This window comes from Lycium ferocissimum, chromosome 1 (assembly GCF_029784015.1).
Source record: "Lycium ferocissimum isolate CSIRO_LF1 chromosome 1, AGI_CSIRO_Lferr_CH_V1, whole genome shotgun sequence".
Taxonomy (NCBI): domain Eukaryota; kingdom Viridiplantae; phylum Streptophyta; class Magnoliopsida; order Solanales; family Solanaceae; genus Lycium; species Lycium ferocissimum.
In genome coordinates this window covers 12994737-13018838 of record NC_081342.1, presented here as the reverse complement: position 1 = coordinate 13018838, position 24102 = coordinate 12994737, and the positions used below count along the sequence as shown (strand labels likewise).

Below are 24102 nucleotides of genomic sequence, written 5' to 3'. Positions count from 1 at the left end.
CCCTGAAATAGAAAAAATGAGAGAGAAAATAAAAAGAAAAGGCATCAGAAGTAAAGAATAATAAAATACTCCTCGAAGAAGGATATCTCGAATTGCGCAGATATCGTCAACCAAATATAATATAAATTCCTAAATGAATTCTGAAATATCCAACTTTATCTTGCGTAACGGCAACTTATATATATCGATTGTATATTTTATTTTAACTATCAAACTTTAAAAAAAATATCTATAAGTAACAATTCATAAAAATAAAATTGTAATTTTAAAAATAAGTTAAGTTTCCTGTTATAACAAGTAAAGTGATTCAATAATATAATGTTTTTTACACTTTCGGTGTTTATAGTCTATAGATTAGATTTGTTCCCCCCCTTTTTTTCTTCCTATGTGCTAGAGAAAGTACCTCCCGTCCTCATCTTTCTACAAAGAACAGCCTTCACATTCCCTCATTAGCCACCATTGACCCACCAAAACTAGAGACAATGTCCCGAAGCTGTTGAGTTTTCCTGCTGCATGTTGCACATAATATCAAATTATAATAATAATAGTCAAAATAATAATGTCAATCAATTTGCAATATATGAAAAGATTTTAAGAAAAATGAGAAGAGAGAGAGAGAGTAATAAGAGCCTGTATGCACTACAGTAAGGATAGTGTTTGCTGCTGCGGTTTGAGCAGCAAACGATGTTCCTCTTCTTGTACCTTTGAATCCAGAAGTACCAGCAGAGGATCAAGAAACTATTAGATGGGTTTATAACTTATGAGTTATGACTTATAAGTTAGAAATTCTAACTTATGGCTTTTGGTTTAGTTTTGTCATTTTGACTTAAAATAAGTGCTTAAAAATATTTTTTTCATCTTACCCTAACATTACAAAAATGCTTAAACGTTATTTTGGCTTAAAAACATCTAAAATAAGCCAATCCAATATTGTTTTGATGAGCTTATGACTTTTGGCTTATTTTTGTTATTTTGGCTTAAAAATAAGTGCTTAAATACATGTTTTTATCTTACCCTAACATTACAAAAGTGCTTAAAACTTATTTTGGCTTAAAAGCACCTAAAATAAGCCAATCCAAACAGGCTCTAAGTCGCTTTACCTAACAATTTCAACCTTTTGTTCCCTTTGTCTAAACTGACGACTATTAGTAAATTGAATGCTGCATTCTATGCTAAAGCCATATCTCCCGCTCTAACTTCTAAGCAACGGTAAAAAAGAAAGAAAACAAAAGATCAAGAAAATTGACTGATCAATAGTCAAGTGGTAATAAATTCATTTACTTCCAATTGACAATATCACTAGTCAAGAGTTTTCCCCTTTTAGACTTACTATCCCATCAGTAGATGAGAATGTAAGAATTGTCTGCTAATTGATGTGGACTTACTAAGACTTGGTAAATAGCATTCTAAACTCTCCTTTTTCTACAGAATCCCCCTGAATTTGACTGTTATATTTATCTGAATTTTAGTGCTTTTTCCAAGTAATTAATAAGCACCTCTCTGCAATTTACACTTCTTTTCGTTTATAGCCGTCCAGTACCTATTGCCCGACTAATCTAGATTTACACCCCCTTAAAGTTTATTAAAGGGACAATTACTCCCTATAAGAAGTTCGTTCATTCTGAAAATTCGAATCCAAAAATTCTGATTAAAGTTAAAGGATCTTTTGCAACTTATTGTTTACTATCCTAAGGGGCCGCTTGGTTACAGAGTCACAAAGGCGGATCCATAATTTGAAGTTTGTGGGTTCCCACCCATCTCAAATTAAAAAAATAAAAATAGAGAAAACTGGGAATTCAAACCCTTGACCAAGACGAGTTAAGCTTAAAGGGTTCCTCTAAGCCACTACACCAACAACGCCCTTTGTTAATGAGTTCTCAAGTTGTATTTTTTATATATTTATTGAATTTTTCAATATAAATACAGGATCCACGCAAATGTATGGGGGTTGCCTGATTTAAATCTGCCACTGTTAACAGAGATACTTTGGATTAAATTTGTCCAATGTTTGTTTGTGAGATGCTAGAACTAAAAGTAAAATTTATACAAAAATCATAGGATTATCTGTACTTATAAAAGGTGGGATTATCTATCTTGATTAGTATCCCAAGCTTAATAATCTTGTTTTGAACTAGTCAGTGACAAAAAATTAAACTCAAAGCATAGTTAGCCGACCATCTCAAAATGTTGAACTTCAAATTCACCTAATAAAGATTGGTTTTATACTTATCATGCTAATGTTAGCTTTCCACCACGTCATAGGCTTTATTACCAATTGATACATTTTGACTTTTCCTTTTGCTAAATTGGATTTGCCGTCAGGGAATTGTGGCAACTGGAGATTTGAAAAGGCCTTTCGAGACCAAACTCTGGGCCACCTGAAATGAGCCCACAATAAAAGTAGGCCAATCCTGGCCTTATCCAAATAGTTATGATTAAAACGTGGAACTCCATTACCAACAGGTTTATCCTCTTCGACTCAATTCGTGAGGGACACTTCATGCCACTAAAACCCTTAGCTTTTATTAATTAAATTAATCATTCTCCTAATATTTCTTCTAGAAGGCTAATTACGTGGATAATAACAAACGAAGACACATCATTTGCCCAATATGATTCCGTGACTCAACAGCGTGGACCGATGTACATAAAAGCAGGCCCAGACCAAGTTAAAGCAGCCAAACCTATTATTTTGACACGAATTACATATTTATATTTTAAAGTATTAAATATCTACTATGCTTCATAATTGACAATTTTAGTAAAACTCTAAATTAACCAAAATGGGTCTGCAGGAGCTGATAAGTGCAGACATATTAGACGGCAGCTTGTAACAGGAGTAAATTACACCCTTTTATTGGTGTTAGTTTCTTAACAACTTACTACAGAAGGTAAGTTAGTAAAAGACAACATATCTAAACAAACTTTGATGTTTTAAAGTAACCAGCATAAGAAAGTACATCCACAAACTATTAAAGCAATTAGACTTTGGAATTACCACTTTAAAAAAACTACTACAACTTTTAATTGAAAATCATCTACTCCTATTAGACAAGAGTTCTTCTGTTGTTAGTATATCCTCTAGTTGATGCAAACAATAAACCTTGAATGAAGCATACAAACAAATGACAATCGTCAAAACTCATAACAAATCAATGGAACTGGATAGCACAAAATTCAGTAATCACCAAGCTCTATGGAGTTGATATACTGTACCTTCGGGATCCACCATGGCCATATATAGTCATTTGATGCTTCCCAAGAGTATTATGTGTATGACCATTTTTTTTTTTTTTTTTACGTGGCCCAGCTCCAGAGGTGAATTTACATATAAAATTTGAATCACGTGAACACATGATCACTCGACTAAACTCTATACATTATGTGTATAATTTTGAAAATATATCTAATATTAACTGAAGAAACACATAATCAAATCAGGTCAATTGGAGCACTGGTTAGGAGTTATATTTACTTCCTTAAGGTTTCGAGATCGAACCCGAATCCTGCACATTTTATGCTTTTATTTTCTAAAGCAGCCTTATAAACTTCCTTTTTGTATTATTTTAAAACCTTTTTCTTCTATAATTCTAATTACCTAAAAGTAAAAAAACGTGTTTCTCTTTTATGTTACATCTAATGATTTTTTTTCCCCTTTGTTTCTAATTACCTAAGTCCCAAAAGGCAAAAAAAATTAAAAAAAACCCATAGGCGCTAAACTGCAACGAACCAAAAGCAAAAAAATCAAAAAACCCCATAGCTAATGGTGAATCCATCCTGTTGAAATCCTGGATTCGCCTCTGCCCGGCTCAGTCCGGGTGCATGACCATTATTCCTTGTTTTCTAATAACTGAGAAATTCGCTTGGTTTATCTTCGGAACTCAATGGATGATTGGTCTGCTGCCTACGCTTGTCCACTTAAATACCAGACTTGGTACGAGGATTCATCCTTATGGGGTACACCTACCACACATCCCACGTCATACTACCTTTACCGAGCCTCCCGTTCAAAATCTTACCTGTTTGGAGCAACAAAAATTGAACATTACATATAAACAATTCACAGAAGTACCCAGAATATACCAAATTCGAACACATGAAGACAACAGAATACATGCTGCATATTAAAGAGCCGGAAAATGGGTTTGCAAATTAAACCAAGAGACCGAGGCTGTAATGAGGATTACATAACATTCAGCATCAGTAAAGGAAGCAAGAAACTGACATGTTCAATTGTTCATAACAATTTTCAAACCGAAACCCATTGAAGAGAAGCAAATGAAAGGCTTTTACAGAAATTCTCGTTGAATCGAGAATAAAGTTTTCATTCTGTACATGCTAGATCATGAATTAGTAACCGCTTCCAATTTCCCAAAAAAAAAATCCCAATTGTGTCGAACTTCCCATTTTTGGAATAGTTACGGAATGCTATCAAATCGCCCATTATTCCCCTGCACACATGGTTATCAGAGAAGCACATTACAGTACTTGAATGCTTATATTCATTGAATTTAAAGGCCAAGGATTTATCATCTCTATGGAATCAAATCCAGAGTTAGTGCAAAGTAAAAAACTGATGAGATTATGGAAGTAAATATTCTTGCATTTATTGCTACTGTGTCTAATCTTTTTCTTTCCTAACCATACCCTCTCTGAAATATAATAAATAATACCTGTCCACTCATCTTAGCATTTTTTTTTTTTTTTTGATAACCGTGGTGTCTGGCCAGCTTGTGCACACCTGGACTAATTTCACAGGATACCTGTCACTTCCCACCAGCAACAGGTACAGGTACCAGGTAACTCGTTTCTACCAAGGCTAGGACAAATGGGAAGAAATCACTTAAGTGTTTTTGTCTCTCCGCAAAGATTTGAACCTGAGACTCATCTTAGCATTTAGTTGCAGCAAAACATACAGCAAATAGCCCAAGACTTGGTCAGGACAAGATTGAGTGTATCTTGTATTTGATAAACAAAGAGCAGACTACTCGACCGCCCGATACAGTAACCGTAGTTTTATTTTAGTAGAACGCAGCATCATAGCTGCACCTCATGGAGTCTTCACAGCTAAGGTCAATTCATCAATTAAGATAATCATGTATTGCAGGTTCTGTTAAATATTACATTAACAGCACAAAACATTACATACAAATTTCTGGAAGATATTTTCTAAAGACAACTCATAACCATCAGGAGGGACCCCGCGCCCCGTGTAAAACAGGCAAATAAGTATTAGGTGAGAAGATTATCATTGAAGCTGAAGAATACAATGTGAATCAACAACCTCAAGTTTCATGAAAAAACTTAAAGAACCCTTAAGTTCTTTTCTTCTCTGGCCCATCTAAGGAATTAAACCCTGTGGCCAGCATTCTTCATAATTGCACCAATAGGAGTAAAAGGTCCGATTAACAACCAGTAAGCATGCTGAGGAATAGAATTTACCTTCTGTACAGAACGTGTCAAGCCAAAAACCAGGTACGTTTTCCCATTAGTCTGCATGGAAGAAAGTCTCCATCAGAGCAACGAGACAGGCAATGTCAAAACTTTCCTTCATACAAGCCGGAAAGCACCATGAAAGTAACATAGCAACTTCCTGAAATGAAAAAACAAGAGAAAAGGATAAGAACGAAAAGCTCAATTCATTTAAACAACAATATTGCAATCAAATAACCATAGCAATTATTTGATCACAAAGCACCTGGCTTTCAGGATGGAAACAGAAAAGGTTTCCTATAGATGTAGTATTATAAAGATACACTTAAAACTTTTTTTACTTCACAACATCAACGCAGAGGCTATTAGAAATGAACAAACCTGAGCCAGAGAAGGTAGGAAATAAAGAAGTATTTAAGAAGCAAGACTGTTCAGGTCCTGGGAACATATCATTCTCTTTTCCTCCAATAGAAACAAAACAAAGATGAGCAGAGCACAAAGTTACTTTTGACCATAAAAACAGAAACGACAAAAAGAGGAGATTCATTCACTTAATGGCAATCAAGTCAATTGAGAAGAATCAATAAAATAATCAATGTCTAAACGTTACTCCATGTTACACAAATTACAAATTACAGTGGCAGAAGAATTAATCTAGAATTACAAGTTTCTGGGAGTTTAATCCATAAGGGAACTACAATTAGCATTGAGTTGACATGTTGCTGCTCAACTTTCAGATGTGCTCGGCAATAGCTGCCAATATAGTAACTCCCGAGTATCTTGCGTGTGACGATTTCCTTCAGTACCTCACCTTTGATATCAATAATGTTTATTCTGTTTGTTGTCCCTTTTAAGCTGAACCTTCAACTTCTTACTACCTAATTGGCGACCATTCATCCTATTGATTGCAGTTTGTGCAGCTGCTGGAGAATCATAGCTTACAAATCCTGCAGAAAGAAGTTCAGCTGATAAGCTAAATAGTGTGAATACTAATTTTGATTGACAGTAAGTTCACATTTCAAGGTCCCTACCAAAACATTTGCTAACACCAGTAGCTTTGTCAACAAACACCTTGGCACTCAAGACCCTACCAAAAGGCTGAAATTCATTTGCTAGCTCTTGATCACCAAATTCTTGAGGAATATGGTAAATAAATAGATTAGCACCAGGTGGACCTGTAAACAGCAAAATTACTTTTTGATAAGACCATAGGTACAGTTTCATTTCTACATGTTCAACTACCACCGCAAAGTACAATAATTTAAGTGACATCTCCACCACTCAATCGCATAAAGTGATACAAATGACAATTATTACAAAACTTGTCCAATGCTTAATTTGAGTTCCTGTCTAGAATCTCCATATGCTGCTCCCCTCATAAGGTTGGCTAAGTTTAAAATTTGTCAAATGAAAGTTTATACCAACGTGCTATAAGACTATACTTGCTATAACACTTCAGGAATAGCTCTATAGCCTCTTCGATACTTGCTGTGAAACTCCACATGAATTAGATGTCATTGATTAGAGATCACATGCATTTATGGAATCCTTTATAAATTAAGTAAAACCACAAATAGTGGATTCTACTGTCTTTTTCTACTTCTTTCTATTAGGTTCTTTCCTTGCAATAAAAGCACTAAATCGCCAACCAGCAGTCTGCTAATTATCAATGAGTTGAAACAACTTCCAGAAAATAGTTAACCAAAAAAGAGCCAAGCAGCCTCATTCAGCACAATGCCCTAACAGCCCCTAGGTTAGGAACTGGACCTGATTAGCTATAGAACATCTAGAGATAAAAGGTCACAAAATAAAGGATCAACAACCTTCAACCTGGCCCCCTGTACTTGAACCGACACTTGAAGATGCTGCAGAATGACTGTTTACAGTACTAGGGGGGGTCGAACCGGAAGAACCACTTGGTGGTCTGGTATTCATAACGCCTCCAGTATATGGCATTGGATACTGAATCCCTGGAACAGCAGGGTAAGCGGATCCAACATAACTTCCAGGTGACATGGCATAATTTCTTGGGCTAATTCCAGGTGAAAGATCTGGTGCACTTCCACGTAGAGAACTTGCTTGGTTTATTGGTGGAACTATATTCTGAAATCCGGGCTGATTCTGCATTGATGGTAGGCGATACTGCATGAGCCCATATGCAGCAGGAGTCTGCAAAGCGAGCATATTAACTTGCACTGGCCTTCAAATTGATTAACGAAACAAAAATGGGAAAGAAAGGAAATAAATGATGCAATCAAGGTAAAGGTCATGCTAATTCACATTGAGAATTGTAATAAATGATGGAACTGAGGACAGAAGCATGCCAATCCACAACGTACTTTTTTTTTATTATAAGATATTGATATTTTATTAAAGCTAGTACCAAGGAAGGTACTACAAAAGTACAAATGGAGTATTCAGAGCAAAATAGAAGGCAACAAGCTTAATAATTTTTTTACTATAGAATGCAAGTCAACCAACCTGATAACCGTAGCCATTGTATGGTGGCATGTAACCCATTGGTAGGGCTCCAAACAAAGAAGGATGCTGTCTAGAGTCAGAAGCTTGAGATAGAGATTTCTGAGCCCTCCGGGCTTGCCTTTCCTTTTCAGTATCTGCCCATTTGACTACCAAAGGGACAGTAGCACCCTGGACAAAAAGTGTGTGACTAATTTGATAACAATATTTCCAGAAGATGGAAGTCATGAATAAGTGGAACTTGAAATCACATTTATATACTTGATAAAGGGGGCAAGTAAAGATGCAGAAATCCTCATAATGAGAAGATAGCAAATCTACTTAAATAGCTTTGGCACCCCTTTTCAAGACAAAATATTCTCATAGTAAGATTATTGGCAGATTGCAGCAGAAATGATGATGGATCCAGGTCATCACTCGCTCAACTTAATAAACTTCTAGTGAAATATTCAAATTCCAGGAACAGAGTCCAGACAAGAGTGCATATGTGAATCAAATGGTATAACAGTGACCAGCCTTACTCTGGTATCATACAACAACAATAATACGCCTCAACACCAAAAATGTTGGGTCGTTTACTCTGGTATCATGATGATGCATAACATTACTAAATGGTTGAACACTACAATCATTAGAAAATATGCATGTCATAAGTTAGAAATTCACATAAATTGGGGAATTAAATTTTTCACCAAAATATTTAGAGTATTAACTTCATATGATGAACGCCACCTTTTGACAAACTGCTGTGAATTACAAATTCCCCTAAACTGAAGGAATAAAGCCTTAATATCTCATAACATGGATATTTAAGTTTTCTTTTACAGTAAATAACTGTTTCAACGAGAAATTGAATTGATATCATTCACCAAGTATGAGATAAAATTGAATAAACAGTTGTTATCAAGCATCTCATTAATTCAGTCAAAATCCACAAGGCATAACAACCCCACGCATGAATGCCATGTTGAAATGACCTAGAAAAAAAAAATCACCGGATAATGTCTTTGAATTCCTCTGAACAGCAAATGTCAGCATATAGGCCATTCTGTTGGCCCTGCAACAACAGTTAATATAAGCCATTCACATAACAGACTACATGTTGACTGACTAATGACCCCAAATCTAAAGCCAAAATATTTGGTGCTTTCACGATGACAGAAGCTATTCCTGCACGGAGTATTTACACAACTACTGCAAAGACAGCGGACAAATGTATAGGAAAAGGTTATCCCCATCCTGAATGTCTAACAAATTCTACAGCAACAGAGGCAGGACTATCACTAAAACAACTGCTTAAGGAACACTTGCATTAAAAGCACTCTGGCCACTATGCAAACTTAAAAATCAATTTCAAGAGCCTCATATCAGCAGTCAAAAAACATACAGATGAAACAAACCTCCATCTTATGCTTTCCATTGAGGGCCTCTATTGCTGCAACTGCTTGTTCTTTTTTCTCATACTTCAAAAAAGCACATCCTTCAAGAAAGAAGATAATTTTTGGAGATGAATTAATTTCTCATTTTCTCTATCACAAAAGAGAGATAATACCAGGTATACCTTTACTAGTTTGCTGAGAACCTCTGAGAATCTGCAAATCTTTAATGACTCCATATTGGGAGAACAACGCAGATACTTCAGGGTCAGAAACATTCTTTGGAAGCATACCAACAAAAAGCTTGTGCTCTGGATTTCAGGTAAAGAACAAAGAAAAGAAAAAGAAAACAAGAGAGAAAAAGTTAGTTATTCTATATAGCATCACAAAAACAATAAGGATGAAATGGTAACTAGATCTTTAGATAAAAAGCGGAGGGAAAATTATGAAAACAAGTGTGAACAAATATGATAACAAGAGAATTAAAATTAAAGAACACCTAGTCTTTCCAATTCGCCATCAGCATACTTCACTTGCAGCGGACTGGAAGCCTGAATTGGAAACAGAAACCAGCACGACTTATTAGCAGAAAAACAAGAAACCATGTGATGCTGATATTAAAGAACTGCAGGCACATATAAACTTAATAAGCTTAATGGGTACAGATATCTACTCCAGCCGAAACCAAGTGATGACTCAGATGCATGAAATGCTTTGCTTTGATCAGCACTGAAACAGTGAAACTTGATCACTTCACTACAATATGCAAGAGTTCAAATGCTTAGTTTGGAGATAAATGTACTTGAGGCATGGATACAGTTTAATAGACAGGTTAGTGTAGGAACCAGAAGGATTCAGCGGACATGAAATCTAGTTCTTGTCCACTCTATGATGCCAAACACCTCTACTATCTCTACTTCTCTTGGATGCTTTTGATCAGTAACTCTATGGTAGTCTTGTAATCAGTGCTACTTCAGTCTTCTTTATATCTTTTGGGATAATTTCACTGCTATTCCATTCAACCAACATGAAAAAATAAGACCCATATTGGACAAATATATCCAGCCTTTATCTTTCATTTAACTTGGACAAGGGTTGCACCTACCATCCAACACCCCAGCTGGTGGCAGGGTAAGTAATGTCCAAATACTTCATCTTTTTTCCCATTCAACTTTCTCCATACGCTTCTTAGTTCTCTCCTGATATGATTTGCTAACAGTTCTAACAGCTACCACTGTACATACTCTCAGTAAGTCGCCAGTTTGATTCCCAGGCGCTCTATTTATAACATAGACTGTAAAGAAGCTTTCCCTCATACGGATTTTGTTGTATAAACATACTGAATAAGTTACTTTACTCAGTTAAGACTGATCACTCATCTTCCTTTCTAGTTTCCACTATTTGGAAATATCAAATGAAGTGAAGCTTGAACCCGGAATTCAGGTCTTGAGAATGCCCACCCCCAACTGGGAAAGCCAAAGCCTCAAAAAAGCAATCTGCTTTCCTACTAGAATTCAGGAGTTCGCATTCATTCAGTATAGTTAAAGCAATTTACAACAGTTCCCTGAAAGATCCTTTTTGTTATAGAACCTCCAATCATGGCACAGTTTCTCAATGGAGTATTTTACTTCCCTGATTACAACTTTTCCTTGTCTAGTCACTTGCCACTATATTGCCATTACAAAACAGATGGTCCTACATTCTACATGTTGAAAGTTGAATGGAGAAACGGAGAAAATTGAGTCAACCGATTCCTCAAACTGTCAAATCAACACTTACAGGTCAGATACAATAAAATTTTGTCTCCCTGTATCTATCTATACAAAAGACTTAAACAAGCCCAAAACCAGCAGGCTAGAAAATCTCGGTATGTAAAACTAAAATAGTTAACAGCCGTGATTCTACATCATTACAAGTAACAGAAATCTTCTTTAATTACTACAGTAGGTCATAAATTATCAATTTTAGTTTATTAAATGAATGATGCAGAGATTCCATGGCATTACCAGTAGCACAAATCTTCTTTAACTAATTAAATAAGAATTCTGTTACTTGTAAGTTGTAATTACTAAGGAAGGTCATTAATTATGAAATTTAGTTTATCACATGAACAATGCAGAGATTCTATAGCCATCACAAGTAGCACAAATCTTCTTTAAGTAATTAAGTAAGGTAATTAATTCTCTAAGTTAATGAATTACTCCCTCCATTCACTTTTACTTGTCACGTTTCGCTTTTCGAGAGTCAAACTGCATGGATTTTGACCAACACTTTCAGATGTATTTTTTCATCATGTTAATATGAAAAGATTTGCAACTTATAGTATTTTCCGTATAGTTTTTGAACATCTAAATTTTAGTTTTAAAATATAAAATTAATCTAATTTAATTTAGCTCCTAAAAATTAGTCAAATTCACTCTCGAGAAGAGTGACAAAGTAAAATTGAACGTTACGAGTACATAACAGCACAGAAATTACACAGTAATCCAAATCTACTTCAATTAATTAAAGTCAAAATAGAAAAAAACCAACACAAGTAATGCAAATGTAGTTCAATTATATTAAATAAAGACGCAATGTATGTACTCAATGATTAGGAAATAAAGTAGAAAACTAACACAAGTAATACAAGTCAAGTTTACTTCAATTAATTAAAGTAAAAAACGTAATGTACGTAACTCAATGATTAGGAAATAGAATTAAAGCAACACAAGTAAAATGCAAATCTAGTTAAATTAATTAAGTAAAACAGTAATGTATGTACAAAAAACTAACACCGGCAAGCGTCATCTTGTTGTGACATGCATTAACAGCCTTATCCGCTTCTTCTCTAGATGGACAGATCACAAAACAACATCCTGAAAAAAAAAAAAAAAACACAAGCAAATTAGGGTTTTGAGTAATGCAAAACACAAATCTAACGAGCACATTGTGCGATCTTAGAATTAATGTAACCTCGAGAAGCACGAGTAGTTTTGTCTTTGATGAGGTTGACTTCGTCAACGATAGCAAAGTCTTTAAAGAAGTCGAGTAGTTGTGGTTCTGTCATGTGTTTCGGTACTTGACCTACGAATAACTTCACTCTCTCTGCATCTTCGCTCTCCTTCTGCAACTCCGCCATTACTGCAAACAACTCGAAACACGCACTGTCTCTCTCTCTCTCTAAAAAGTCTTCGATAACTGTGCGTGTCGATCTCTCTTTTCTCTCACTGGGAAACTACTCTTTTCAATTTTTCTGACTTTTTTTGTTTCTTCTTCTTCTGGGCAGGGTCTTCCGTTGATTTTGGCAAATTAGGGGATTTTTACATGGCAATTTTGGATCTTCACCATTTTTAAATTCTTATTCTTCAACGCTTCTTTTAATACCCTTGCTTTCTCCAGTTTATTACATTATTGCCACTCAACTCAAATTTGGCCCAATTGATAAGTTACTCTTTTCGTACCAAAATAAAATTGATGAATTGATTAAACCAACCTCTACAAAATATAACAGATCGTTTCTGTGTTATTTCAGAATTGCTCATGAATACAGAGAGTCATATATCTTTATTTATTTTGTAAAGACCCCTTGTAAATAATTTCCTCAAATAAATGTCACTTTCAGAAAAAAGCTTGTCCTAAAATAATTGTTCTGTAGGAATTCAAGACGAGAAATAGTATTTTTTTTCAATTATGCCCTTATATTAAAAAAACTGCTTCTTAATAGTGCTCAATTCTCAATAAACATCTAATAAATAAGCGTAAAATAGTAATTTATACATTATATTAATTGTTTTTTAATGGACGTGAAATGAGCTAAAACGACGCTTATTTTGGAACCGACGAAGTAATAATAGGGATTTTTTTGGACAAAACTATTGACAAATGACATTTTTGTTCAATTTCGCATAATTTAAAATTAGTTTCGACCCTTTTTCGTTTTTAAATTCATATTATCGAGTTCTTTAATACCCTTGGTTTCTCTACTTATTATACAATATGACCACCGAACTTCTTCAATTTTTTCGCTTCTTGGCGGGGGTTAATCAGGAAAACTAGAGATGGGCAAAATGGGATCTTCACAAATTTTTGAAATTTTATTTGTGAGGTCCATAGTACCGTTGGTTTCACTACTTTATTACAAGAATGGCACTGTAGTATTTGCTGCTACTTGGCATGGCTCATCATTTGACAGATGAGACGTCCTTGATGATTGTTTGTCATAACTTCGACAGAAAGACAGTAATTAAGAGATACTAGTTGTAATGAAGATCTGAAACAGCTTGCACTCTCATTTACGTAATTACCCTTTGTTTGTAAAAATGTCTGCTGTCTGGTCCCACGTTTCCAGTTGTTCTGTTTTTTTTTTTTTCCAGAGACGGATAATCCAATGAGATGGGTACTTTCACTATTTTGCATTTACCCTGTTTACCCTTGAATGTCAAGTCACCGAGAACAAGCCCTTCTCAATTTGTTTTTGGTAGGACAATTATATTAGTTGTTATGCTTTAAAGACACTAAGTGATGGATTTTAAAGATGAAGTGTGAATTGGGAAACAGAGAGAAACAAAATTAGAGGGAAATGAAATTTGAAAAACAATTTTTTCAAGTGAGGTTTCTCCCATATTGGTGGTGGAAAACAACATTTTGTATGTTTATATACAGAAGGATATCTTCTAGCTCATAAAGAGTTGAGAAGAGGGACTCCCCTCGTGCCATCGTCGCTCGGCTCGGCTTCGGACCAAATTTATTTTCATTTTAATTATTTTTTTAAGCAATTTATTTTGTTAGGATTCACCATAACCAACCATTTTAATTATTTAATTCCCTTTTTTTGATATTAATTCGCACAAAATTTAATTCTTTAAATTAATATTTGGAAATTTTTTTTTCAACTCTCATTTACGAATTTAAACATTCGTGACCAAATGAATAGTCACCTTCTTCCCGAACGGGTACATTCGCACCTGTTAGATGACTATAAATTTTCCAGAGGGTTCACCTCATTTCACACACTGCAATTTACGAAAATACTATCTGGAAATTCTTCTTCTTTATCCCCTCTTATGTGCATTGTTTTTAAAAGAGAAAAGTAAGTGTTGGGTGATTTCTGCCGTTTGTTGAGTTTGCTGAAGTTCTGCAATTTCGATTGCCAGTAAGTTTCGTTCTATCTTGAGAGGAATTAATCCAAACCTTGGGTAATTGTGAGGGATTAAATTCCTTATGGAAATACAATTTTCGTGGGCTCGAAACTAAACTTTTGTTTAACGTTTTCTGTTTTTATAACATATAGTTTGATTAACATCATTTACTTTTACACCACGTGTGAGAGTAGAATTGACCGGTTGGACCATGCAAGGATTATGGTGAGGTGGTAAGTGTTCGTTATTCTTAATCAGATGTCTTACCTTAGAACTGAGCGTCTTTAGTGAAGAGTAATTCACCTTTAAAGTTGGTCTTCTCAATACGAATTCAAATAAGTTGGGATCCAAAATAATTCCGAAAACCTGATTGGAAATCAAAAAAGGAATTGACCTGTAAGGGTTGTTAAGTTTGTGAACAAGTTCTTCTTGGATTAGAATGTAGGGATCAAATACGAGAATTAAATAATAATCAAATTATTTAGTGAATATATTTTTATTGATAAATATTTGGGTCATTGGACTAAAAATAATATTTGTTTGATTTTACATTAGATAAAACTATTTAACATTTTATTTTCATTTTTAACGTTAGTTTTCTTAAAAGACTTTGAGATAAGAGCTTTGGAGCAGAGCAAATGTATCATTTGTTGGTTATTGGGGGATTGTTATCCCGTATTGAGTGTGGTACAAAAATAATACCACAATTCAGGTATAAATAATTTCGAAATTGCGTATCCAAGGATGTGGTTAGTGATTAATAACGTGGGTTGAGAATTATGAAATCTCACGTTCAATTAAACACTGTGATTTTTTTTCCGTTTGTCTAAGTCTTGACGGACAGAGTTATCTGATACTGTGCATTATGGGAGGTAGCAGGCCTCCAAGTACCACATTTTATTACAATTTGGGGCAAGCAAAGCATGTTAGTGTTACGAGTCTCATGTGGAATCAACACATAGTGACAATTAGCATCAATCATCATACTCAATATCCTAAAGTCCTACGTACTTGTTTGTTTAATCGCGATATACATTACCCGACTTAATAATACCCCAAGAACGTGAAACATGTGCTTGGAAGTCAAGTTGATGTTATTTATGATTCGAAATAGACCTTTTTGTCTCGACGCCTTAACCTTAATCACTAAACCAACTCTCCACTTTTTGTTCATGTCCATTATGTTGGCCTTTTGTCATTATAAAGATAGGTTATATGAATTTTTATTTTTATTTTTTATTCCGCTCTATTGAGATCCAGTTTGCTCTAGATGTTTAAAGAATTCATCTTATCAAATTATTTCAACGTGAGTCGTTAATCTACTACAATCTGAGTCGTTAATCTACTACAATTGTCCTTACTTGAATTAGAAAGCGATTACACTTAACAAAGCTCACATTTGACATTGCTAAACTTACTAAAAACGACTAAATTGACTGCTTGGTAAATTAAGAAGGTTACAAATAACCGTTCAAAGAAAATGCAAAGACTAGAATTGTAGATAAGCCTGATGAAAGATAAGGACATATATCATGTCACCACTTCATCCTGGCCCCTCCCAATAATGCTCCACAGTTCACTCTATTCCCTCAAATCTCATAGGACTATGCTTAAATATTCTCAACAACTCTTTTCAATCAAGTAAACCAGAAGTGTACGTGATCCCTTCATGGAAAACATAAACAACTTATATTGCACTCTTTGCTCCTTTTTTATGTTTTAGTCTTCTCTTGAAATAACAAGGTAAGAGTAGAAAACAGCTTAAGAAACATCACCATCATCCATCTACTGATCCAGGATTTGTTACAAAATAGAGGCAAGAATAAATTCATTGATAAATTTATTGTTACATTTATAAGTAAAATTTTTGATACGACATGACCCCAGACCATGAGGCATGAGGACATCGAGAAGTGGAAGGGAAAACGTTTTATTCCTTCCACCTCAAAAGAATGGATGGTATATCAGTCACAAGTGTTGAGGAATCTACAGCCTATAGCAACCAAAATAAATAAAGGTTGTACAAATCCAAAAACGGTTTTTTTTTTTTTTTTTCTGTGTTGGATCTGGTTTTGGAGGAAAGTAGTATCTGAAAATAGATGGTAATGTAAACAAGAAAATGATGAAATGGCCAAAGATCAAATGGCCTTTAGTCCAGCCAGCCCACGAAGCTTCTCACACAGTACAAATGTAATCATGGTTTGTGGAGCCAATCTTGCAAATATTGCGAGGCCTCTGAAATTTTTCCAAATTCAAGAAACAAATAATTAATGAATTAACCAGTAACATTGTAAAGTCATACTGTCACCCTATGCAAGACTGCAGGAACTAAATAACTAACAGCTGAGTCAAGCATGTTTCGACTTACCCTTTATAAAGACCAGAAGGACCTTCACTGAGAAGTACCTGGAATCATAAGATTTCATGGAACATAAGTATAAGAGGACCCGAGTTTTATAGGAATATAATCACAAGCATTTCCCAAATTTTCCCAAATGTATTTCCTAACACCTACTGCTCTATATATCCCATATTTGCGTAAGCAGAAGCCCTAGTGATGGCTTTGCAGTAGCTCATTCCCGCTGAGGTGCCTTACTGTTCATTTCTTCCCTCTATTAAGTTTTTGTCAGTCTTTTGACAAAAATGATGAATGAGAGTTGAATTTAATTTTACCCTGAATGCGAAACTAAACACCTAGTAAAAAAAAAGCTTGACTATGTTAACAGGTACGATCTGTTAAAGTCTAAACAATGGAATAACTTGCTGAACACAATTGTAGATAGATAACCATAGGAAAGGGTAAAAACAAAGGTTGCAAAGTAAACAACCTGATATGCACAGTGCAATCCATTTCTATACATTCCTGCAACTCTTGATTCTCTCTGCAACATAAGACGGGTTTTAACCATGTCCATTGGCGCTGTCATAAGCGTGCTAACGGTCCCTGCTATGGTACTTGAGCTTCAAAATATGAGAAAGAAGAATTAGCATATTCTGGTGTGCAAATGTTGAAAAGTAGAAGTATTTGTTCTCTTAAAACAAAACGATGAAAACATTCTTGTAGCACCAGTTCAGACAGGTGGAATAGGAAATAATCTCCACAAACTATGCTATACACGTAGGAAGAGACTAAAAGCTTTTTGGGAAATAAAAGGGCTATCAAAACATAGTCAGCTTTTAGTTTTGATGCATTTCAACAACACTTCAAAGCTGGGAAAAGATTAGCAGTGTTCGTAGTGTAATTATCTAAGGATGCATGCTAGTATAATCCTTTAGATAGTTTTTAAGAATCAGTTACTTCCCAAATGTGTGGAAATTAAGGAAAAACTAAATGCAGGCCGACTCCTGGATGCTGCTATTTATACTTTCAGATTCTAACTTATAACCATTTTTTAGTCAAAATACTCAGTAGCCTTACATCTAGAAAAGAAGGTGAATTATTTCAACTCAATCATACAGTCTCCTATTCTCTGAAATAGCGAGCACACTGGAATATATTTACAGTGGTGGGAAGCGTGCATACATGAGATGAAGATGAAATCCTTCCTCCAGGGGAGTATATTTTATAAGTGCCTGCTTGGATTCATCATATGTGGCCAACTGAGATGCAGTCAAAGTGGCAGCTCTAGCCATAGCAGGCCCAACCCCCTTCCAAAGAGCTCTTACTCCCTCTTCTGAAGCAATTCTCCTCATTTCATGGATTGGTCCTACGCTTGATCTCGTGTTCATTTGCAGCCGTACCTGGAAACCAGCATAACAAATGAGGACCGTTCAGTGAAATCCATAAAGCCTTCAGAAGAGAGTACCTTCAAAACTTCCGCGGGATTGGTCAGTGCTGTGGCAACGGCCCCTGAGAATGCTCCAGATGCAATCTTCACCAAGATATTGGTGGACTCAAAAGCCAATTCACATAGATATTTTGATGGTTCATATAAGCCTAAACGGAGACCACCATAAAGAACTGACCTCGTCAATGCAGGCACCAGTCCCAGATACAAGGACCTCAGTCCTTCGCTTTCAACTACTTGAAGAGAAAGCCTCCCCTAACACCAATGCAATATGACAAATAACATAAGCTGCAAGTATTTACCCTAAATATCTTTCTAATCAATAGAAAAGGATATAATGCGAAAAAGCAAGAGCTTCTTCTCATACCATTCCGACCAATGGACCTCTCTGGCCAACAAGTTGCATCTGCAGTCTAACTTTCAGAACATCTGCACGCAAAAAGCAGAATCATGCATATTTATTTAGTAAAAGTCCGCCTTTCTCTGCAAGACAACATCAATTAGGTGGAGGGAGGGGGAATTAGGTTATGCACCCATTCCCTCCATATCCTTGGGCAGTTTTTGATCTTCCTGTTAGAATTATATAAAGGCTCCAGTACATGGACAACAATAATAAGATACTGTAGGACATTCATGTAGTTAGTTCTGAACAACTGAATGCTTAGTCCCCTTTCGTGCTCTTGAGTAGTTTAGTGATCATACAAAACTCAACAACAACAACATATCCAGTGAAATCCCACAAAGTGGGGTCGGGGGAGGGTAGAGTATATACCCCTACCTTGGGAGGTAGAGAGGCTGTTTCTAGTAGACCCTCGGCACAAGAACAAGCAGTTCAAAGCAGTACAAGTGAATATATAGAACTCATTAACCTTAAATAGTTATAGGAGAAAACTAAATGGTGATTGGCAATTCTTTTTTTCTTCTTTAAAGGTAACTACAGTAATGATAAACCACCGGAGTAAAATGCAGGACAGACAACTTAATACCCCAAAATCTCTTTTGAACACCCCCTTCTAGGTGGCGATATACTTTGCAACTCAGAAGTCACATCAACAGATGAGAATTTATCCATATTTACCCAAAAAAAAAAAACTGACATTATCTAGTCTTGTCTGATTGCAATAAAGGATTAATTTCTAATCATCTTCAACTAAATTGGCAAAGCAAAAACAAAGTGGTAGCTAATTCTCATTTTTTTTCACCATCAATAAGCAAAATATTCATCTAAAGTTGACAATTTTTTCACCATCAATAGAAGTGCTAAGCCAAACTTTCATCCAAAGTTTTCTCCTTTAAGCTAGCCCTTTACTTCTTAAGCTTAAAGCAACAAACTTTTCAAATTCAATAGAGGAGTATGAGGTAGAATCAATAGACAAGCATAAAAAGAGATACAATTAAGTAAAGAAAGAACCTAAAGGATGAGTGATTCCAGTTGCAGCAGCAACAGACATTCCACTTGTGCCAAAATGCGACACAACATCAGAGCCTGAAACACCCCATTTTCGTCTCTCCTTCATCTCCATGGATCCTGTCAAAGGTTAGAGCAAAACAAATAAAATAGTAAGTACATTAAAAGAACATAACTTTCCACATAACAAGGTAGAATAAATTACTCCCTCCGTCCCAATTTATGCGGCATGACTGGACACGGAGTTTAAAGAAAGAAACTTAATATTTGTTTAAATTGTTATACAAATATGACAATCTTTTTGGGACAGACTAAAATGGAAAGTGTGACACGTAAAAATCAAATTTTGATGGATAAGGCAACATATATAGAAATGTTCAATCAAGAACCTGAAGAGAGAGTATTTCCGGTTGCCGAGTCACCGGTCATTCTTGATTTTTCCGAAAATGGGTCTGTTTTTTTTTTTTTTTTTTTAAATGATTGAATTGAATTGAAAGATAAAAGAGCGCTTAGTGGAGATTATAACTGAATCTGGTAATGGTGCGCTTTCCAAGAAAGTATTCTCCCTTGGTTGGTTGGTATCCTAATGGGCTGCCTGTTTAGACCTTATTTTCCAATATTTTGAAAAATTAGATTCTCTCTAAAAATATGGGGAGAAAAGAGAAAAGATTCTCTCAAATAGAAATATTCTCTAAATTTTTTATTCGGAAATGGTCCAGACGTGCCCTTTTACTATATGAAATTGCACGGATATGCCCGTCATTAAAAGGTGGTCTCACATATGCTTTTAATGTTATTTTTTGGGTAACTCATGCCCTTGATTTAACGGAAACCAGACAAAAATATTGGAGGGCAGATTTGTGCAGTTTCGCATAGTATAGGGGCATATTTGATCCACTGAAATTCTTAAATATTATAGCAAAAAACAAAAATATGGCACAAAATATCATTGCATTCTAAAACATAAAAAACATTTGCAATTACAATCCATGCATCCACCATTATATTATATCTAAATTATACAACTAAAAGATCAAATGCAACTACAATCATCTTTTAAAGATTGTTTCACAAACAAGAGCACCATTTTCCCTTTTAAAAAGATTTATTTTACAAATGATAATATCATTTTTATTTTTCAATTTGTTGATGATCTAGATAGTTTTTTATGGATATTTTTCATCTTGATCCCAATATCTACACGATAATGCATGCAACAACTGCTGCACAAAACATAAAGATAAAAAAAAATTCATTACAGATCTGTCACCCAAAAAAAAAAAATCACAAGTCTGATGTAAGTCATTATAGATCACAAAAAAAAAATAAAAAAAATCACAAGTCATTACAGATCTACTAAATTTCTGTTATGTGTGAAATTCGCGAAAGGGCTAGACCACATTAAATTTTATGTAAGACGGTATAAATGCTTAAAATATAATATTCTCTCTATTATTGTTATCAAAGTTTTAGCACTGCGGGAGACGTTTTTCAGGTGTCATAATTCTAATGTAAGTTATTTTTCCTTGTGATTCTTTTTTTTTTTTTGTGGCAAATCTGTAATGAATTTTTTTTATGTTTATGTTTTGGCGGCAGTTGTTGCATGCATTATCGTGTAGATACTGGGATTGGGAAGACGAGAAATATCCAGGTCATCAACAAATTGAAAAATAAAAATGATATCATCATTAGTAAAACAAATCTTTTGAAAAGGGAAAATGGTGCTCTTGTTTGTGAAAACAATCTTTAAAAGATGGTTGTAGTTGCATTTAATCTTTTAGTTGTATAATTTAGATGTAATGTAATGGTGGATGCATGGATTGTAATTGCAAATGTTTTTTATGTTTTGGAATGCAATGATATTTTGTACCATATTTTTGTTTTTTGCCATAATATTTAAGAATTTCAGTAGGTCAAATATGCCCCTATACTATGCGAAATTGCACAAATCTGTCCTCTAATATTTTTGTCGTGTTTCCGTTAAATCAAGGGCATGAGTAACCCAAAAAGTAACGTTAAGGGCATATGTGAGACCACCTTTTAACGATGGGCATATCCGTCTAATTTCGTATAGTAAAAGGGCAGGTTTGGACCTTTTCCCTTTTTTTTATTTAATATAGGGGAATGCCTGATAAACTAAAGTATGATTTGGACCAAAAAAAAAAAAAAAACTAAAGTATGGTAAAACTTATCGAAAATACTTTTTTAGCTTTTTCCGTTTAGTCGTTAAAAATATTTTTTTAGTAATACAAGTTTCTTAAAAAAAAAATAATAAGAAAAATGACTTTCCAGGTACAAGCAGGGAAAATAAGTTACATAAGTGGTATTATATGCTCACTGTCTACCTCCAAACCCAGTCCCTCGTCGCCTTCGCCCCAACCCCCACCTTGCATCCCCATGCATCCTCCGCCTCCACACCCCCACCCCCACCCCCATGCCCATCTCCCAACCCATCCCCTCGTCCCCCTTCACCTCCACTTAATGGTGTTTGCCTAAATTGTATATAAATACTTTTGAAATAATATTTTCTGTTGACATACCAAACATTTAAAAATAAATTCAAGAAAATATTTTCCTCCATCAAATACACTTTGAATTTTTATATCAAACCAATAAATGTTGGATGTGTGTCTTTCGTACACACATTTCTTTCTCAACCATGTTAAATGATAGGAGCATTTATTTTCACCTTTATATTTATAATTAGTAAGATTAACTTGTTTGATTGTTGTCAAAGAGTTGAACAATGGTTTTTTCCTGTTGTCAAAGATCTGAACAATGAAAATAGATGACGAGTGCGTGATCAGGTCATGTAGGAACAATGTTGATGTAAATAAAAAATGCGAATAAATTTTCACCGTAACCACATGTTTGCTGAACTAAATCAATAGTATATTTTGATTTGCAATTGCTAGTTCTAGCTTTCTTCTCCCTCGTAAAATCATACTAGCTTTGGATAAACTAACTAAAATCAACTTGCACCTCTGTTATTGATTTGAATGCTTGATAGCTTAATGCTTTAATATTGGAAAGAAACATACATATAAACAAAATAACAAAAGCAAAACAAGGAGGAGGATAAAATTATTTTAACCATTGCACTATTTAACTTTTCCTCACTTCTTACAGAATGGTTTTGGTGAAACATTTTTTTTTTTCGTGACTTTTCTTTTAAGGGCTCCTTGAGTAAGTGCAACATAGTAATAAATATTCTTTTAGTTACATTTTTATTGGTCCTATTGAACGTGATAAACAAAAAGATGGTTCAATTATTACATGACATTTATGATGCAACTTACCATACAAGATCAAAAGCACTAGAGTGTATCATAAAAGAACTTGTGCAGGTTTAATACGTACATATATATTACATGTTGTCAATTGAATATATAAGATTGAAAAAAATTCTCTCTCTAATCTATTAATGCATTTTAATGCTGCATTTCAAGACACTTGGGAGTTATTTGACAACAGCTTCTGTTATTTCAACAATTGCTGCATAAAAGATGGACATAGATAAAATCACGTTTTAATATATAGGTTCATACAATGAATAGCATTACAAAGGCTAGTAATCACGTGGTCAAATCTTTTGGCCTACTGTTCAAAGAAAAGAATGGCTTGTGTTGATAATGTACTTTGAAATACTAGGGCGCCGTCAAATGACGAAACTTAATTAAATTTGAATCACAATATATGTGATGGCTCGGTATACACTTCCAATGATTATTTTTTCAGCTTGACTAATAGGAGTTTCATTGTTAAAAATTCTGGGTTAACCAAGTTGAAATGGGTGAAATCATTTTGCCCCTAAACCTTGAACAATAGTCATTCTCCCGCTCAATAACTACACATGAAAATGGCAACAAATTGATAGAAGAGAGAGATTAATTTGATTCCCCTTTGCCGAGGTCCTTTAATTTGATTCCCCTTTGTCGAGATCCTTCACCATATACTGTTCTTATTTGCGTAAGAAGAAAGATATGTATTGATCTCAGGCAAACAATGTGAGTAGTTTCACAGTTGATGACTCAATAATTATACATGAAAATGCCAGAAAAATCATTTAACGTTATCGCTCATCGATTAACCAAAGTCTGTTATATGAATCCACTGTAACTAACATGCTCTATTCAAGTGCAGACACCCAACACATTTCAGTATTCAGAAGAATTATATATTGTAGAGTCGTAGACAGATAGTGTTTTTACATTGGTTGTCAACCTATTACAACAACCAATTACAACCCAATAATTGCATGTAATTACAAAAGAAGTTATAGCATTTTGAAGAAAAAGAGAGCTAATATTATGGGGTAAAATTAGTGTGTTGACTTGTCATGTCTAGATTCCGATGGATAAGTGTTTGAGTCAAAATTTGTGTTTTACCCAAATAATTGAATTTGTGCTGAGGTTAACCACAGTTGGTAGTAATTTGACACAAATGTAAGAGTTAACACAAGCAAGTTATTAACTATCTATAAAAAGTAAGTAAATAAA

The 24102-nt window shown here is 34.7% G+C and overlaps 2 protein-coding genes across 4 annotated transcripts; both read right to left on the bottom strand.

The window, feature by feature from the left end:
• Window positions 1–5955: 5955 nt before the first annotated feature.
• On the bottom strand, window positions 5956–12607 carry LOC132048782 (RNA-binding protein BRN1). The gene is made up of 9 exons (XM_059439468.1): window positions 12243–12607; window positions 12063–12145; window positions 9787–9838; window positions 9473–9598; window positions 9312–9391; window positions 7915–8082; window positions 7257–7602; window positions 6465–6608; window positions 5956–6380 (listed from the first exon to the last, which is right to left on the bottom strand). The coding sequence occupies exons 1-9, from the start codon at window positions 12406–12408 to the stop codon at window positions 6253–6255; spliced, it is 1293 nt and encodes a 430-aa protein (XP_059295451.1). The 5' UTR covers window positions 12409–12607; the 3' UTR covers window positions 5956–6252.
• Window positions 12608–16220: 3613 nt separating this feature from the next.
• LOC132048769 (uncharacterized) lies at window positions 16221–20208 on the bottom strand. Of its 3 annotated transcripts, XR_009413042.1 has the most exons (9): window positions 19993–20136; window positions 19607–19723; window positions 18563–18624; window positions 18214–18450; window positions 17931–18148; window positions 17236–17368; window positions 16923–17019; window positions 16776–16813; window positions 16540–16642 (listed from the first exon to the last, which is right to left on the bottom strand). XR_009413042.1 is itself a non-coding variant. In XM_059439464.1 (8 exons), exons 2-8 carry the CDS (start codon window positions 19716–19718, stop codon window positions 16546–16548), a joined length of 897 nt encoding a protein of 298 aa, XP_059295447.1. In that variant the 5' UTR covers window positions 19719–19723; window positions 20130–20208; the 3' UTR covers window positions 16221–16545. The 3 variants fall into 3 exon arrangements, 2 of the variants coding, with proteins under 2 accessions (XP_059295447.1, XP_059295441.1); XM_059439464.1 differs by lacking the exon at window positions 16923–17019 and having other exon boundaries at window positions 16221–16642; window positions 20130–20208; XM_059439458.1 differs by lacking the exon at window positions 16923–17019 and having other exon boundaries at window positions 16221–16642.
• Between the last annotated feature and the right edge of the window lie 3894 nt (window positions 20209–24102).

What these genes read in the sequence shown, in the direction of transcription:
- LOC132048769 (XM_059439458.1), bottom strand. Translation starts at nt 20,032, where the DNA reads ATGACCGGTGACTCGGCAACCGGAAATACTCTCTCTTCAG. An exon ending in GAGGTCCATTGGTCGGAATG is followed by an intron (nt 18,451 to 18,562) that starts GTATGAGAAGAA and finishes CATTGGTGTTAG; the next exon opens with GGGAGGCTTTCTCTTCAAGT. An exon ending in GATTGCACTGTGCATATCAG is followed by an intron (nt 16,814 to 17,235) that starts GTTGTTTACTTT and finishes TTATGATTCCAG; the next exon opens with GTACTTCTCAGTGAAGGTCC.
- LOC132048782 (XM_059439468.1), bottom strand. Translation starts at nt 12,408, where the DNA reads ATGGCGGAGTTGCAGAAGGAGAGCGAAGATGCAGAGAGAGTGAAGTTA. An exon ending in ACAAGATGACGCTTGCCGGT is followed by an intron (nt 9,839 to 12,062) that starts GTTAGTTTTTTG and finishes TTTCCAATTCAG; the next exon opens with GCTTCCAGTCCGCTGCAAGT. An exon ending in TTCTCAGCAAACTAGTAAAG is followed by an intron (nt 9,392 to 9,472) that starts GTATACCTGGTA and finishes TCTTTCTTGAAG; the next exon opens with GATGTGCTTTTTTGAAGTAT.